The sequence below is a fragment of the Sceloporus occidentalis genome, unplaced genomic scaffold, assembly GCF_023333645.1.
Source record: "Sceloporus occidentalis isolate IW3139 unplaced genomic scaffold, rSceOcc1.0.p SCAF_2, whole genome shotgun sequence".
NCBI classification, from domain to species: Eukaryota; Metazoa; Chordata; class Lepidosauria; order Squamata; family Phrynosomatidae; genus Sceloporus; species Sceloporus occidentalis.
Window position 1 is genome coordinate 78,255,675 of NW_028316982.1, and position 13,821 is coordinate 78,269,495.

The window sequence follows — 13,821 nt, forward strand, 5'->3', positions numbered from 1 at the left end:
TTGTAACTGTTCAGGGAAGGTGTTTTTTTTAATGATCAGTTATTTTATACCATTTGGCATTGTGCTGTGGAAAGTTAGATCTAAGTGAATAATTTCAAAATCTTTTGAAATGTAGTAGAGTATGTTTATGGGGAGTATGCAAATCTCTTCACTGGAATAACCAAAGAAGAGAGTTTATTTCATAAGAAGAAGTCATTAAGAAGTTGAGTAAACATTTTAGATGGAATGGTTCATCTACAGTCTAAACCTTCTAGTGATCCTTCCAGTTCTGTGGTTTTACTGCAACAATTGGCAGACCACTTGTTATCATAGCAACACTGAAGGACCATTTATGGATTCATAATTAAGGCTTAATGTAGCATTCATTGGATATAATCCAAAACTTCAACAGTTAATGCATACTTAGAGTTGATTCTGCAACTCTCTGAATACTTGTGGCCAGAAATCCCTCCCTCCCTCCTTCTATTCTAGTTCCCATCACCACTGACATCAGAGTAAAGCTAGGCCAGTACATGAAGTAAGTGAAAAAAGGAAAGATAAAATTTCTGAGGTGTCCCAGAAATTGGTGCTCATTCTTCCACTCCATCTGCAGAACAGTGTCCTCCACCTTGTTTAAGGCAGCAATGTAGTGTTGAGTCCCAGGACAGGCTATGTGGCATACACAACACTGAAGAATCATCAACACCTCAAGAGGACTAACAGCTACTGCTTCTGCTGGTCCTTAGCAGTTGTTGTCTGAGATACAATGGTAGAATCAACCCTGCTGCAATCAATCCTGCATGAATATGTCTAAAATTATGTATGTACAAATTTGATCTCTAATCAATGGCACTGGGATAGAAGCTTTAGTGCCAAGTCCACGATAAAGTAAATTGCAGAAGTAGGGTCCTGACCAAAATTAACAAACTAAGGCTAATGTCCAATTAGTTGCCCCGTCCAGCAACTTTGGCTTAAAAATTGTTTGGATATTTTGTGCAGATAACTGTTAATTGTTCTGGGATATATCTTGGTGTGAAATTGCCAGTGTAACTGAATATGATTTCAGATGCTTTTCTAAGTAACAGTCTTTAAAACTGACTTGATCCTGCCTGACACCTTGAGGAGAAGGGCACAGGAATCAGGAATGTCACAGTGAGAAGATGGGCAGGGATGAAGAGGTTTGGATGGTATCCGATATTTTCACTTGGTGCTTCTTTAAGGTAGATAGCAGAGTTTACTGTGTGAAGGAATAGAAGCTAATTCCCACACATGCAAATAGCAGCAGGACCAAATGTCCTGAGCCCCATCAGATCCATTTTTTGGAAGTCATAGTATCCACTAGCTAAGATGACCAGGACTGTTGCTACAGGAGAAGCAAAATGAGAGCATTGCCACCGCCACCACCATCCCCAATAATGACTCCAGCCCTATAAATGAACTTTCCTCTTTTCCCCCCCAAACCTCTAGCAGTGCAGGCATTTAACACTTCAGTTGAGCATTCAGAGACACAGTCTAGCCATCCAAAGAAAAGGACCAGGCCAAGACACCAAGGGAATGAGAACACAGCAAAGAGGAAGTCTAGATATGAATGATTTGCAATATCTCATCTTCTATAATGCTAGAAAATTTCATGGAGGGAGGGAAGAATTCTTATTTGGAAGGCAATTCTCTCCCTGTATCTATTAACCTGCTACTGGTTTGTCAAGTGGTGGATTCTGGGAATTGTAGTTCAAAAAAAGGTAACATTCCTAGGTTTGGTCCTGATCTGTATTTCTCCCTTGAACTGGAGGTTTGTGAAAGCTGTAAAAAATCTAGGACTCAAACTAAACTACTTGATTTTATGCCTTGTGTCATTTTGCCCTTGTACTAGGGTCAAAGAGGAGGAACTGATAGTGCTGAAAATTCTTTTCCATTCCAGATTTCCTTCTTCTGTCAGGCTCCTTGTGCTCTGTGGCTCCTTGTACTCTTTGTAGATTACAGACAGAGCATGGAAAAATAACTTTTTGGACTAGAACTCACAGAATACCTTAGCTGGCATGCCCCCCTGGGATTTATGGTTCAGAAAAGTATCCCCCTTCTAATTCTTTCTCATTTCTTAGAGGTGGGTTAGTCTGTCAGTTTCAGTTCCACTCTGTAGTTTTTCAGTCTTAAACTCATTTAAATTCTATTCCAGATTAGCAAACTTTAAAGAAAACCTGCCTGAAAATTACTAGGCATTTTTATATGCACTGTTCCTCACATAGTTTGCTAATATTTTGCTATTCAAAAGAATGCACTTTTTTCTAAGCCACTGTCTTTATCATACACATTATTTTCACTACCATTCTCATTCTGGTGTATTCTTTCCCTTCATGTGCATGTAATTTTGTGAGGGGTTTGCTCCCCTTTTGTGTGGGCACCTGAAAATGCAAATTTGGGCATGCACCTCTGTTCAAGGTCACTTATGGGTTTGGGAATAAGACTTTGGAAATTTATCCTAAATTTTCAGATGATTTTTTTTCACTCATTCTTACCTTTCTCCTCTGTAATGAAAGGTCGGTCTGTGACGCCATGAGGCAGAAAAAGCTCAAATAAGATCAAAATAAAAAAGAAAGAGAAGAAAAGAAAAGAGAGAGAAGGAAAAAAAAGAAAGGAGAAAGGAATAGTGTAGGGTTCAGGTCTTCAAATAATACAGTACAAAAATGTAATTTTGTACCACCATGGGAATCCAGCAATTCTATTGTGGCCCTGCACCTCTTCTCAGGACTGAGACTTAAGCTATCGGTTTTTAGCAGGTCTCCGGCTGAACTGAGTTATCTACCTGGCTTGTTTCTAAGCACAAATCAAAGTGCTGTTGATGAGCTATAAGGTCCTGTACAACATGGGTTCAGGTTATCTGAAGGACCATATCTTTTCATATGAGCTTTCTCTTAGTCCCACCATCCTTGCAGACACTTTTAGTGATGGTCTCTCCTCAGCTCCAAAATACCCTTCCTAGGTAGGCCCAACTGGCCATCTCTTTGCTGTCCTACCTGCAGGTGAAAACATTATTGTTCCAACAAGCATTTACAGATTCTTAGCAGTTCACTGTTCTTCTGATTTTGTTGTAATGGATATGTTGTAAATAGTTTTAGTTCTATAGATAATATAATCATTTTTAAAATGACATTTTGGATCGTTGAACCAATATATTCTTTATTTGTATCTCTTTTAATTTTTCTAAGCTGACTTGATTGATAATAACAGTTTCCTCTTTGAATTTTTTTGTTTGCAGGTTATAAAGCAACAGGACAATATGGTAATTATTATTTTTATTAATGTAATTGATCGATACTTAATTTTGTTTTTTAAAAAAAAGAAAGATGTATGTCAAAGGATTAATCCCAATTAGAGTAGTGTTACTGAATAAATAGTAAGTCAAGATTTATGTAAATGCCATTGATTCAAAGCTTTAGTTGACAGGAACAGATTTTGGGATTTAAAAGCTCTAACAGCGTGCTGCATTGCAGTTGTGTATTCAAAACTTGGAGTTATGGATCAGTAACCTATACTATGTGTTTTTGATTGTAGCACTATTGCTATGATTGTAAGTATCACCTATAACCCATCTTAAACTTGAGGGAGCTGTTCCATGTGATGGAGGTCTGAGCATGGTCAAATGGAACACTACAGGATAATGTTGACAGCTTGCAGTGCAAATCACAGTTCAGGAATAGGAGTGATTAGCCACCATACTGCAGCGCCCCACTCATCCATGCCATAGAATGTCATTGTATGAAGCAGATCCCTTTAGTTTAGGGTGGGTTCCATGGGATGATTCCTTAGGTCCTTCCTAACTATGTAACTCAAGATTTGCCATTGCCTTCCTCTAAGACCCGGAGTGTATGATTTGCACAAGATTGCCCAGTGGATTTTCACAGCAAAATGAGGATCTGAAACCTGGTCTCCTGGGATCCTAGTCCAACACTCAAACCACTATACCACACTTGCTCTCTTAATAAATCATACCTCTAACATAGGCCCAGTACAGATTAGGAGAAAGGGGCACCCAGAGGACATCCTTTTCTCCTCCGGATCATTGCCGTGGCAACCTCAAAGCCGTGACAACGATCCACTGGAAAAAGGAGCTCTGAAATAGACCACATATGTACTGGGCCATATATTTATTTCATACTACTTTGGAAAAGCTCTAAAACTATCTGAAATCAAGCTTCCTATTTTATCTCTTTCTGCTAATCAAGAAAATGATTATCACAGTTTTCTGAAGCTGTAAAGTTATTACACAGTGCTTTGATGCAATAAATATGTACCTTAAACATGCCCGAGAAATTAATATTTTGCAAAGTACAATATAATAAACTTTCCTGCAAATTAGTTTTCACACAATCCTTCCTTACTGATTCTATAACAATACATCTGAATGCATATTTGGATAGTAAGTGGTTATAGCAATTACACAAGACTTGCAGTTTGTATGAATGAATGAAAAATGAATGAAAATTTATTTATATACCGCTATTCCTATATAGATCATAGCGGTTTACAACATAAATGATACAATTATAACAATATATATCCCCAACAGTGTAAAGAAACTTCCCATAACCAATTAAAAACTGTACAAAATACTCTAAAAAAACATTATATTACAACCATAAAACCATACCATTAAAACCATACAACAAAATAGGTAGATCAAACAATATGCGAGAGGAGAGAAGAAATAGTATTAAGGCACATGGGAGAAAGCTTGATGGAAAAGAAAGGTCTTCAAATTTTTCCTGAACAGATCTAAAGAGGAGACAGAGCGGAGCTCGTTGGGCAAGGAGTTCCAAATCTGCGGGGCTGAGATGGAAAATGCCCTCTGTGAAGATGAAGTATATCTAGATTTTGGAACGCTTAACAGATGTTTTCCACCCGATCTGAGAGTGCGGGGCGGACTATATGGGGAGAGGCGGTCCTCCAAGTACCCTGGGCCCAAGCCATTTAGGGCTTTATATGAATCAGTATGTTGATTGATTATAATGTTAGCCTATATCCTACATCAACCTACTAGCTGACCACTAGCAGGATGGGGCTTGCTTCCCCTTGCCTCTCTACTGCACCCCTCTCTGCTACCAAATCCCACCCCACAAGCAGATTTGAGGGCAAGCAAGGATGGGAAAGCTGTACAGGTTGAGTCTCCCTTATCTGGAATTCCAAAATCCAAAATATTCCAAAGACCAAAACTTTTTCCATGTTCCCATCTTTGTTCTCTGATGGTTCACTTTATACAAATTTGTTTCATGCACAAATCATTAAAAGTATTGTATAAAATTACTATCAGGAGATATGTATAAGGTGTATATGAAACATAAATGAATTCTGTGTTTAGACTTGAGTCCCGTCTCCAAAATTCCTCATTATGTACATATCTGCAAATAAAGGTATTCCAAAGCAAACAAACAAACCAAAATCCAAAACACTTCTGGTCCCAGGCATTTTGGATAAGAAAGACTCTACTTGTACCAGCAAGACAGAATTGGTCTTCTCCAGATGCCACTGATATAATCAGTTCAATCAGTGGACAAATTCTGCTGGATCCTAGCTATTTTGTTTTTCAGAAGCAAAAAAGAAAAAATTGAGAATCTTAACAGAATTTGAGTTATGTGAGTATCATTCACCCCATGATATGAGATGTCCAGTTTATAACCTCTAAGTCTGTTTTTGTTTTTCTGGGAAGAATCTCTCAGACTAGTCAATGGAAGACACAGATGTGAGGGACGGGTTGAAGTGTATTCCGGCCGAAGGTGGGGAACTGTCTGTGATGATATGTGGGACCTCAGCAACGCACATGTTGTGTGCAGGGAACTTGGATGTGGAGAGGCTCTCTCGGCACCTGGAAGTGCGCACTTTGATCAGGGCTCAGGCCCAATTTATCTGGATGATGTAGTCTGCACTGCAAATGAATTCCGTTTGGACCAGTGCAGACACAGAACATGGGGCCTAAGTGATTGTTCCCACGCTGAAGATGCTGGCGTCATCTGCTCACGTACAGTGTAGAATGGAGTCAGGGCTCACAGTTTCAATGTGCTGGAAATTTGGTCAGTGAGACAAGGCCATTACCTGCCACTCCTCTCAAGTTTGCTTTTGTTCTTCTAATGTTATGGGTAGAATCTGGTTGAGTATTTATGCTTCCACAAAAGGAAAGAGCAATCTCATATTCATCAGCATTTCACAGATAAAAATCAGGACATGTGTGGCCAAGCAACACCAGAGTACTGCCATTTGATGGACATTTTTAATGAGAAAGTACACATAAGCTAGGAAAGGCTGCAGCAGTTTTCTTTTGCCTGAGCCTGTTGGGAAGAGCATGATTCCACCTCCTCCTCTCCTATACCTCCCTCCCCTGGATAAGTTAATTGAGTGCAAACTACTTTTACATTTGAACCAATTTTTGTAGTAACTGAAGTAAACTGAGGACAACGGAGGAAAGTGGGAGGATGAGAGAAAAACTGGGACATTTTCTCTCAGAGTCCCACAGGAAGCAAGGCAAGAAGGACCTCTCCACTGCCTGCAAAGACCTTTCCTGCTGCTCCCAGAGTCCCACAGGAAGCAAGGCAAGAAGGACCTCTCCACTGCCTGCAAAGACCTTTCCTGCTGCTCCCAGAGTCCCACAGGAAGCAAGGCAAGAAGGACCTGTGCTGCCCTGAAAGACCTTCCTGCTTGCATTGGACTTTTCCACAGGAAGGAAGAGCAAGTAAGACTTTCTGCTCCCTCAGGCCCACCTCCTGCTTGCATTGGACTCTTCCTCTGAAGGCCCGAGCTGGCAATTGACTCTAACTGCTTTAACACCTCAGTAAGAGAGCCAGCTACACCTCTCCCTTTTTTTCCCCCTGTCTCTGCCTTTGTCACACCTTCCCCTGTTAATCACTGGGCAGTGAATCCTATCCTTCCCATGGCTCCCCACATTTCTCCTAACCTGATCCCCATTTGGCCTCTCCCTGTCTCCCTTCCTCTGTTCCCTCTGGAACTGCCGCTCTGCTGCTCCTAAGGCAACTGCAATTCATGACCTTTTTCTCTCTAAATCATTTAATCTCCTCGCTCTCACAGAAACCTGGCTCCCAGCCCATGATACTACAACCTCCACTGCCCTTTCTTTTGGCGGTCTCTCCTTCACCCACTCCAGCCGTCCTGAGGGTCGAGGAGGAGGGGTTGGTATCTTGCTATCTAACTCCCGCCAGTTTCAAGTTCTATCTTTTGCCCCCAGCTATCATTTCTCTTCTTTGAGTTTCATCCTATTAGACTCTTCTCTCCTCTACAGCTCCGTGTTGCAGTTATCTATAGCCCTCCTGGTTCTGCCACCCAGTTCCTCTCGGACTTCGAATCATGGCTGACATTCTTTCTTTCAGATTCAGTCCCCACTTTGATCCTAAGTGACTTCAATATCCACATTGACGATTCCAATAACCCCACATCATCTCGCTTTAACTCTCTCCTGGCTTCTTTTGGCCTCCAACCACATTCCAACTCTTCAACTCATTCTCTCGGTCACTGTCTTGACCTGGTTCTTGCTGCAAACTGCGCCATTTCTGACTACCTGGCACTTGACTTTCCACTTTCTGACCATCATTTAATGTCCTTTGCTCTTACCTATACTCCTCCTCCTTGTCACACTATTCAATGCCATTTTCGTGATCTTCAATCTGTTGACTCTAACCATCTAGGTCATACCCTGGATTCATCTCTCTCTTCCCTAAATCTTGGGGACTCTGCTGACTCAGCAATGTCTCTATTTAACTCCACTCTTTCCTCGACTCTTGACCGCTTTGCCCCTGTCTCTGTACGCACTTCTTCCTCTAAGACTAGGCCTCAGCCCTGGCTTACTCCCATCATTAAGTTTCTCCGGTCCTGCTCTAGAGCGGCCGAACGTCTTTGGAGAAAGTCCAAAGAGTGGGCTGATTTTATCCATTTCAAGTTTGTTCTTTCTTCCTTCTCACGCAAAACAGAATTATTACAAATCATTGATCTCCGCCAATGAGAGGTGCCCGCAGCGTTTGTTCTCCACCTTCAACTCTTTCCTTAAACCTCCCACTCCTCCTGTCTCTTCATCATTCTTTCCTAATGACTTTGCTAATTATTTCATCTCTAAGATTACCACTATTTGCTCTGAGATAGTCCCTCCTGATTCTTCTTCTGCTCATAATTTTCTATCTCCCTCCCCTAACAAATTTTCTGTGTTTCCTCCTGCTTCTTTGGATGAACTCTCTACACTTCTGAACTCTTCCAAACCTGCAACTTGTTCTCTTGACCCAATTCCTACTCGTCTTCTAATCTCTATAGCTCCTTCTTTTCTCCCCTCGCTTCTCCATATCTTCAATCTCTCTCTCTCTACAGGCTCCTTCCCGTCGGACTTCAAACATGCTCTCATTTCCCCAATTCTGAAAAAACCTTCTCTTGACCCCTCCTCTTTGTCTAGCTATCGTCCGATTTCTTTTCTTCCCTTTCTTTCTAAGGTTTTGGAACGGGTTGTTTATTCTCACTGTCTTGAGTTTCTTGAAGCCAACTCCATCCTCGATCCCTTTCAGTCTGGTTTCCGCCCAAGGCATTCCACAGAGACAGCTCTCACTAAGATCTCCAATGACCTTTTACAGGCCAAGGCTAATGGCCTTTACTCTGTTCTCATCCTTCTTGATCTGTCTGCAGCCTTTGACACCGCTGATCACAGTCTCCTAGTTGACATACTTTCTGACCTTGGGTTCTCAGACTCTGTTCTCGACTGGTTTCGATCTTATTTGTCTGGCAGATCTTTTGCAGTGGTTGCAAGAGGTCAGACTTCATCTCCTGTTCCCTTATCTGTTGGAGTTCCCCAGGGCTCTGTTCCCCTTCTGTTTTCTCTCTACACACTGTCTTTTGGTAAACTCATTAGCTCTTTTGGTTTTTCCTACCATCTCTATGCCGATGACACCCAGTTGTATCTTTTCACCCCCGACCTTTCTCCAAGGCTTGAACAGCAAGTTTCATCATGTCTCACAGCTGTCTCGCAGTGGATGCGCCATCAGTGTTTGAAGCTCAACATGTCCAAGACGGAGCTTCTTGTCTTTCTTCCTAAGCCCACTCTTCAACACTCCTTTTCTGTCTCTGTGGACAACATTTCTATTCAACCAGTCCAGCAAGCCTGCAGTCTTGGTTTTATCTTTGATTCTTCTCTGTCATGTATCCCTCAGATCCAGACCACAGCCAAGGCTTGTAGATTCTTTTTATACAATATTGCCAAAATCCGACCATATCTCTCCGCCTCTACTGCCAAGATCCTGGTTCATGCCTTAGTGGTCTCACGACTCAATTACAGCAACATCCTCCTGGCTGGGCTTCCTCTCTCTCACCTCCGTCCTTTAATTTCTGTCCAGCATTCAGCTGCACGCATTATCACATCCACCCACCGCTGTGACCATATCTCTCCTGTGTTGGCATCCCTTCACTGGCTCCCACTCCCTTTCCGCATTCAGTATAAGCTCCTGCTGTCAACGTTTAAAGCCCTCCATGGGCTGGCCCCTCCCTACTTATCAGACCTTATTTCCCTTCACCTTCCCACTAGGGCCCTCCGTTCTGGTAGTCAAGGTCTGCTGTCTCAGCCCAGGATTTCCTCTGCCCCATCCCAGATTCGCCCCTTTTCACTTGCTGCCCCCCACTCCTGGAACCTTCTTCCCCCGCAAGCAAGAGCCATCACTTCCTTAACCAGCTTCAAAACGGAGCTGAAGACCATCCTGTTCAGAGAAGCATTCCCAGGCATTGCATAATTGTCACTTGCTATTTGATTTCTTTTGTTGTCTGTTTTATTGAATCATTTCCTGTATTGCTATGTATTTTATATGTATTATCTTACTAGAAAGGCCCCTTCCCCTCCACCACTCCCTTCTCCTTCTGTGTCGTGTCTTTTTAGATTGTAAGCCTGAGGGCAGGGAACCGTCCAATTAAAAAGATTGTATGTACAGCACTGTGTAAATTTACAGCGCTTTATAAATAAAGGTTAATAATAATCATAATAATAACATTTTAAAAGCAGCTGAAAAAGTGAAACAACAGAGAATTATCTGGGACTGCTCCTGCCAAGTCAGGATCATTGGAAAGCATGCAATCTTTCCATTCTCTCACAACCACAACCCACCAGTTCACCCTAAAACTAAACTGGGGCATCCAGAGCATATTTCCCATTTCATGCAAAAATGCAATATACTGCTGGATTTAACCCCATTATATTAGGATATTGCCATTTCATATTTTACCCTCACTAAAAACATGTCTATTTCTGTTCCCCTCATCAATCCATAATACACTGTAACATATTCAGATTTCTACTACCTTGTACAATTTCTTAATGCTAAAAACGTGATAAAATGTATTTTTAAATAAAGCTAATTGCTCCCTTATACTCTTTTGTAAACAAACTGTGTTGTGCAGCTAGAAAGCATAAAAGTCCTTTACTTGCTACCAAGATTACTGTTGTATCCTGGCTTGACAATGCCATAATTTGTAATTTGGAGAAATGAAATTTACACTTTATTTTCCTCTAATTCATGTGTTTGGAATTGCTTTATGTTTGGAAGAGTGCAACTAGATTGCATTTGTGACAAATGTCCAACATATTAGGTCTTTATGAATCAAAATCATTATTTCATTCTAACCAATGTAGAAAGTCGATATACTGCAGTATTGCTTTTACTCTTCTTTCTTTTTGAAAGGAAAGTATGTGTATAGAACTTTTTTTATCAGAAACATTTTCTATTACATATTAAGTACATCAGCTCAAGGTCCAGTTTTTATTTCAGTGGAACTGTACTTACTGCAGTCTTTCTTTTCTTTTCTTCTCACCCCTATACTCCCTTTAAAGAACCAAGTCTTGTAGACATACCTTCTACAGCTGGTAAGTAATATAATTTCTTCTCCATTAAACAATACTACATCTTAGTTGTAAGTATGCCACATTCTCTAATATGGAAATTTGCAAATGTTCAGCAATGTGTTGTATCACTTGACTTGCCAATAACAACATTCACTGCCTCCTTGGAAGCACATATTATAGGAATCCATGACATTTTCTCCTTCCCTCCAGACAGTGGCAACAGGTGGTTTCCACATTAGTGGAACGGTAAATCCAGATTTTACCTTGAATTTGAAAGGGGTCGTCAAAAAGGCTGAACATATTTGTGGGATATTCTTCATTTCCTTGGATAGGTCTGTTATAATTTGGGCTTCTGAGTGGATTCAACTTCTCACATGATAGCCAGCTTCAGATTTCCACCCCACCCCACAGTTCATACATCTATTGGAGCACTTTAAATGATGTAGCTCCTTCCTATGGAGTCCTGGGATTTGTAGTTTTACAAAGTCCGTAGCTTTCTCTGCTAAAGATTGCTGGTGTCTCACAAAACTGCAAATCCCAGGTTTTGTAGGATGGAGCCATGGCAGTTCTAGTGGTGTATAGCCAGGATAAATAGGAGAATAACTGAACCCTGGAGCAGAAAAACCAATATTATTTCTAAAAGGGTATAAATACCCCACTGAAAAGTCTGCAAATGCAAAGGGTGAATATCTAATGATGATAAAAATTTCAAAATTCAAAGCCAGAGTAACTAAACCCTGGAAGAAAAAAAGCCAGTAAAATATCAAAATGGGTACAACCCCCCTTAAAATTATGCAAATACAGAAAATAAACTATATAGTAATAAAAACACAAGGCCAGACGCATTTTGACTACCGTCTTCCTCAGTGGTCTGCCAACATTTAAAATATAAAAATTATATATCAACACCTTAGCTAACACAATGTGACTGCACTCAATTCAAAAGCAGCAATGAGCTTGTCCTGCTCACAGAGTGTCTTATATAACCAGCTGAGCTGGTAATGAGAATCATCCTGCCAAGACTCAAGGAAAGAACCTAGGGAAAAACCTAGGGTGTGGAAGAACAATAAAAATCTCAAAACCACCAACACACACATAAGGCCAACGGGGATTCAAATCACCAACTATGAATCCATTTGAGTTCCAGTATTTCTAGTTTTGATATGTTCTTGGTATCAGTTCTTGGTATCAGACCCCCCCCCCTCTTATATAAGTGACCCCATTTTATTATGCCATTGCATATAAAGGGATTTATATCCACAGATTCTGGTGTCCACGGAGGGTCCTGGAACCAAACCACAGTGGATACCAAGGGTCCATTGTATTCTGAAAGCAACATTATTCTAATCATCAGTTCTCTTGCTAGATGTGACTCTTTTATAATTGCTGTGATAAGAAATATTCAGAAAAATATTGGCTTCACATGTTTAACTAATTTAGTTATTTCACTTATGGGACACCTGATAGACAAAGAAGTGATCATATGGATGGGTGATTCTGGGAACAGTAGCCCAAAGATGCACATTTCCTGTATTTTGGGTTGAAACCAGGATGTGTTCATTTCTTTGTAAGTACATTGCTCAGTTGATATATATTGTTTTGTTTCATATTTGTTAGAAATCTACACATGTGGCCAGGCGTTCTCAGATCCATCTCAGTCATTTATTGGTCCATATTATAATGGAGGTAGAAATGTCATAGAGTGTCTTTGGACCATCCATTCTAATGACTACCTGCCTATAAAAGCAACCCTTGATTATGTGGAGTAAGTACTCTTCTGCTGAGCACCATACAATGTTTTCTGCTGCGGGCATTTAATTTTATCTTTACATAGAAGATCTTTTTGATGTACATTTAAAAATGTTCTTGCAAATTTACATTTATGAACAGTTACATAGGTTATGGAAAATACACAAGGAACTGACTATTTTGGTAACTTGGAGCCAACATTTAAAATAGATTCCACAAACAAACTTTTCACAATGTATTTTCTCCTTCTTCCTCTATTTTTTCTAATAATCAATACTCAGCCAATCCCATCTGCTCAATCTGCTCAATCTTTTAAGAGTATTACGGTACTCTCAACAACCTATTATATCATGTAAGGTAGTGAAAATGACTGCCTTAGAATTAGTTGCTTTTTCTGTTAGTATATTAGCTTTGATCCAGACAGCCTTATGGGTTCATATCTTTCATTGTTAATAATTTTGCAATTAAAGGAATATGTTTAAAATCTGCCAAACAATAGAATTTCTTCCTTCATCTCTGCACTGTGTAATAATCTGACTGACTATGGCCTGTTACAGACTGCCAAAATAAAGCTGCTTTGGGTCTCTTTGGAGGTATGCTATTTAAATGATGCATGGGTCCTAAGAGTCCGGAGGTTGCGCCAAAGCCACACTCCATTCCTAAGCACTGGAGTGAAGCTTTGGTGCAGCTTCTGGATTCTTAGGATGCATGCATCATTTAAACAGCTTACCTCCAAAGAGACCCGAAGCAGCTTTATTTTGGCAGTCTGTAACAGGCCTATATGTAATAATTGAAAAGGATTTTTTTTATTTAAAAAAGTGAATCTGTCAGAAAGTAAGCACAGTTAGAATAGATGATAAAGCATGGTTGCCAGTTCACCTGAATATCTTCAAAGCACCATTCCTATGTGAAGCCATTAGTATGCATTTGTAAGGACGGTATTTATGGGGGGGGGGGCGGTGCTGACAGCTTGCTCACCCAACCACTCATACTAGAAAACATTGATGAACCAGGAAAATACCTAGAATACCTGGAAAACACTGAGGTCTTCCCCAATGGCTGTAGCTAGGGAGATGGGACAGGCAAGAGAGAGTGAGGTGTAAGAAGACTGGGACTGGAGTTTCATAAGGCAAAGGGGAGAGCCAATGGTGGGCATCACATGAGGAGAAGGCCACAGGTCCCTCAATGCTATTTGATTTGTCCTTTGCCCTGATATGGCCACAAGACAGTTA

General features: G+C 40.6%; 1 protein-coding gene across 1 annotated transcript in view; it reads left to right on the forward strand.

Annotated features, from left to right (window-relative positions):
* LOC149318586 (scavenger receptor cysteine-rich domain-containing protein DMBT1-like) overlaps positions 1 to 13,821 on the forward strand; it is a 247,983-nt gene that overhangs the window by 83,143 nt on the left and 151,019 nt on the right. Inside the window, exon 22 of the mRNA XM_089508336.1 lies at positions 5,691 to 5,989. Within this exon, the coding sequence (XP_089364462.1) occupies positions 5,691 to 5,989 (299 nt within the window). The remainder of the gene's footprint in view (positions 1 to 5,690; positions 5,990 to 13,821) is intronic.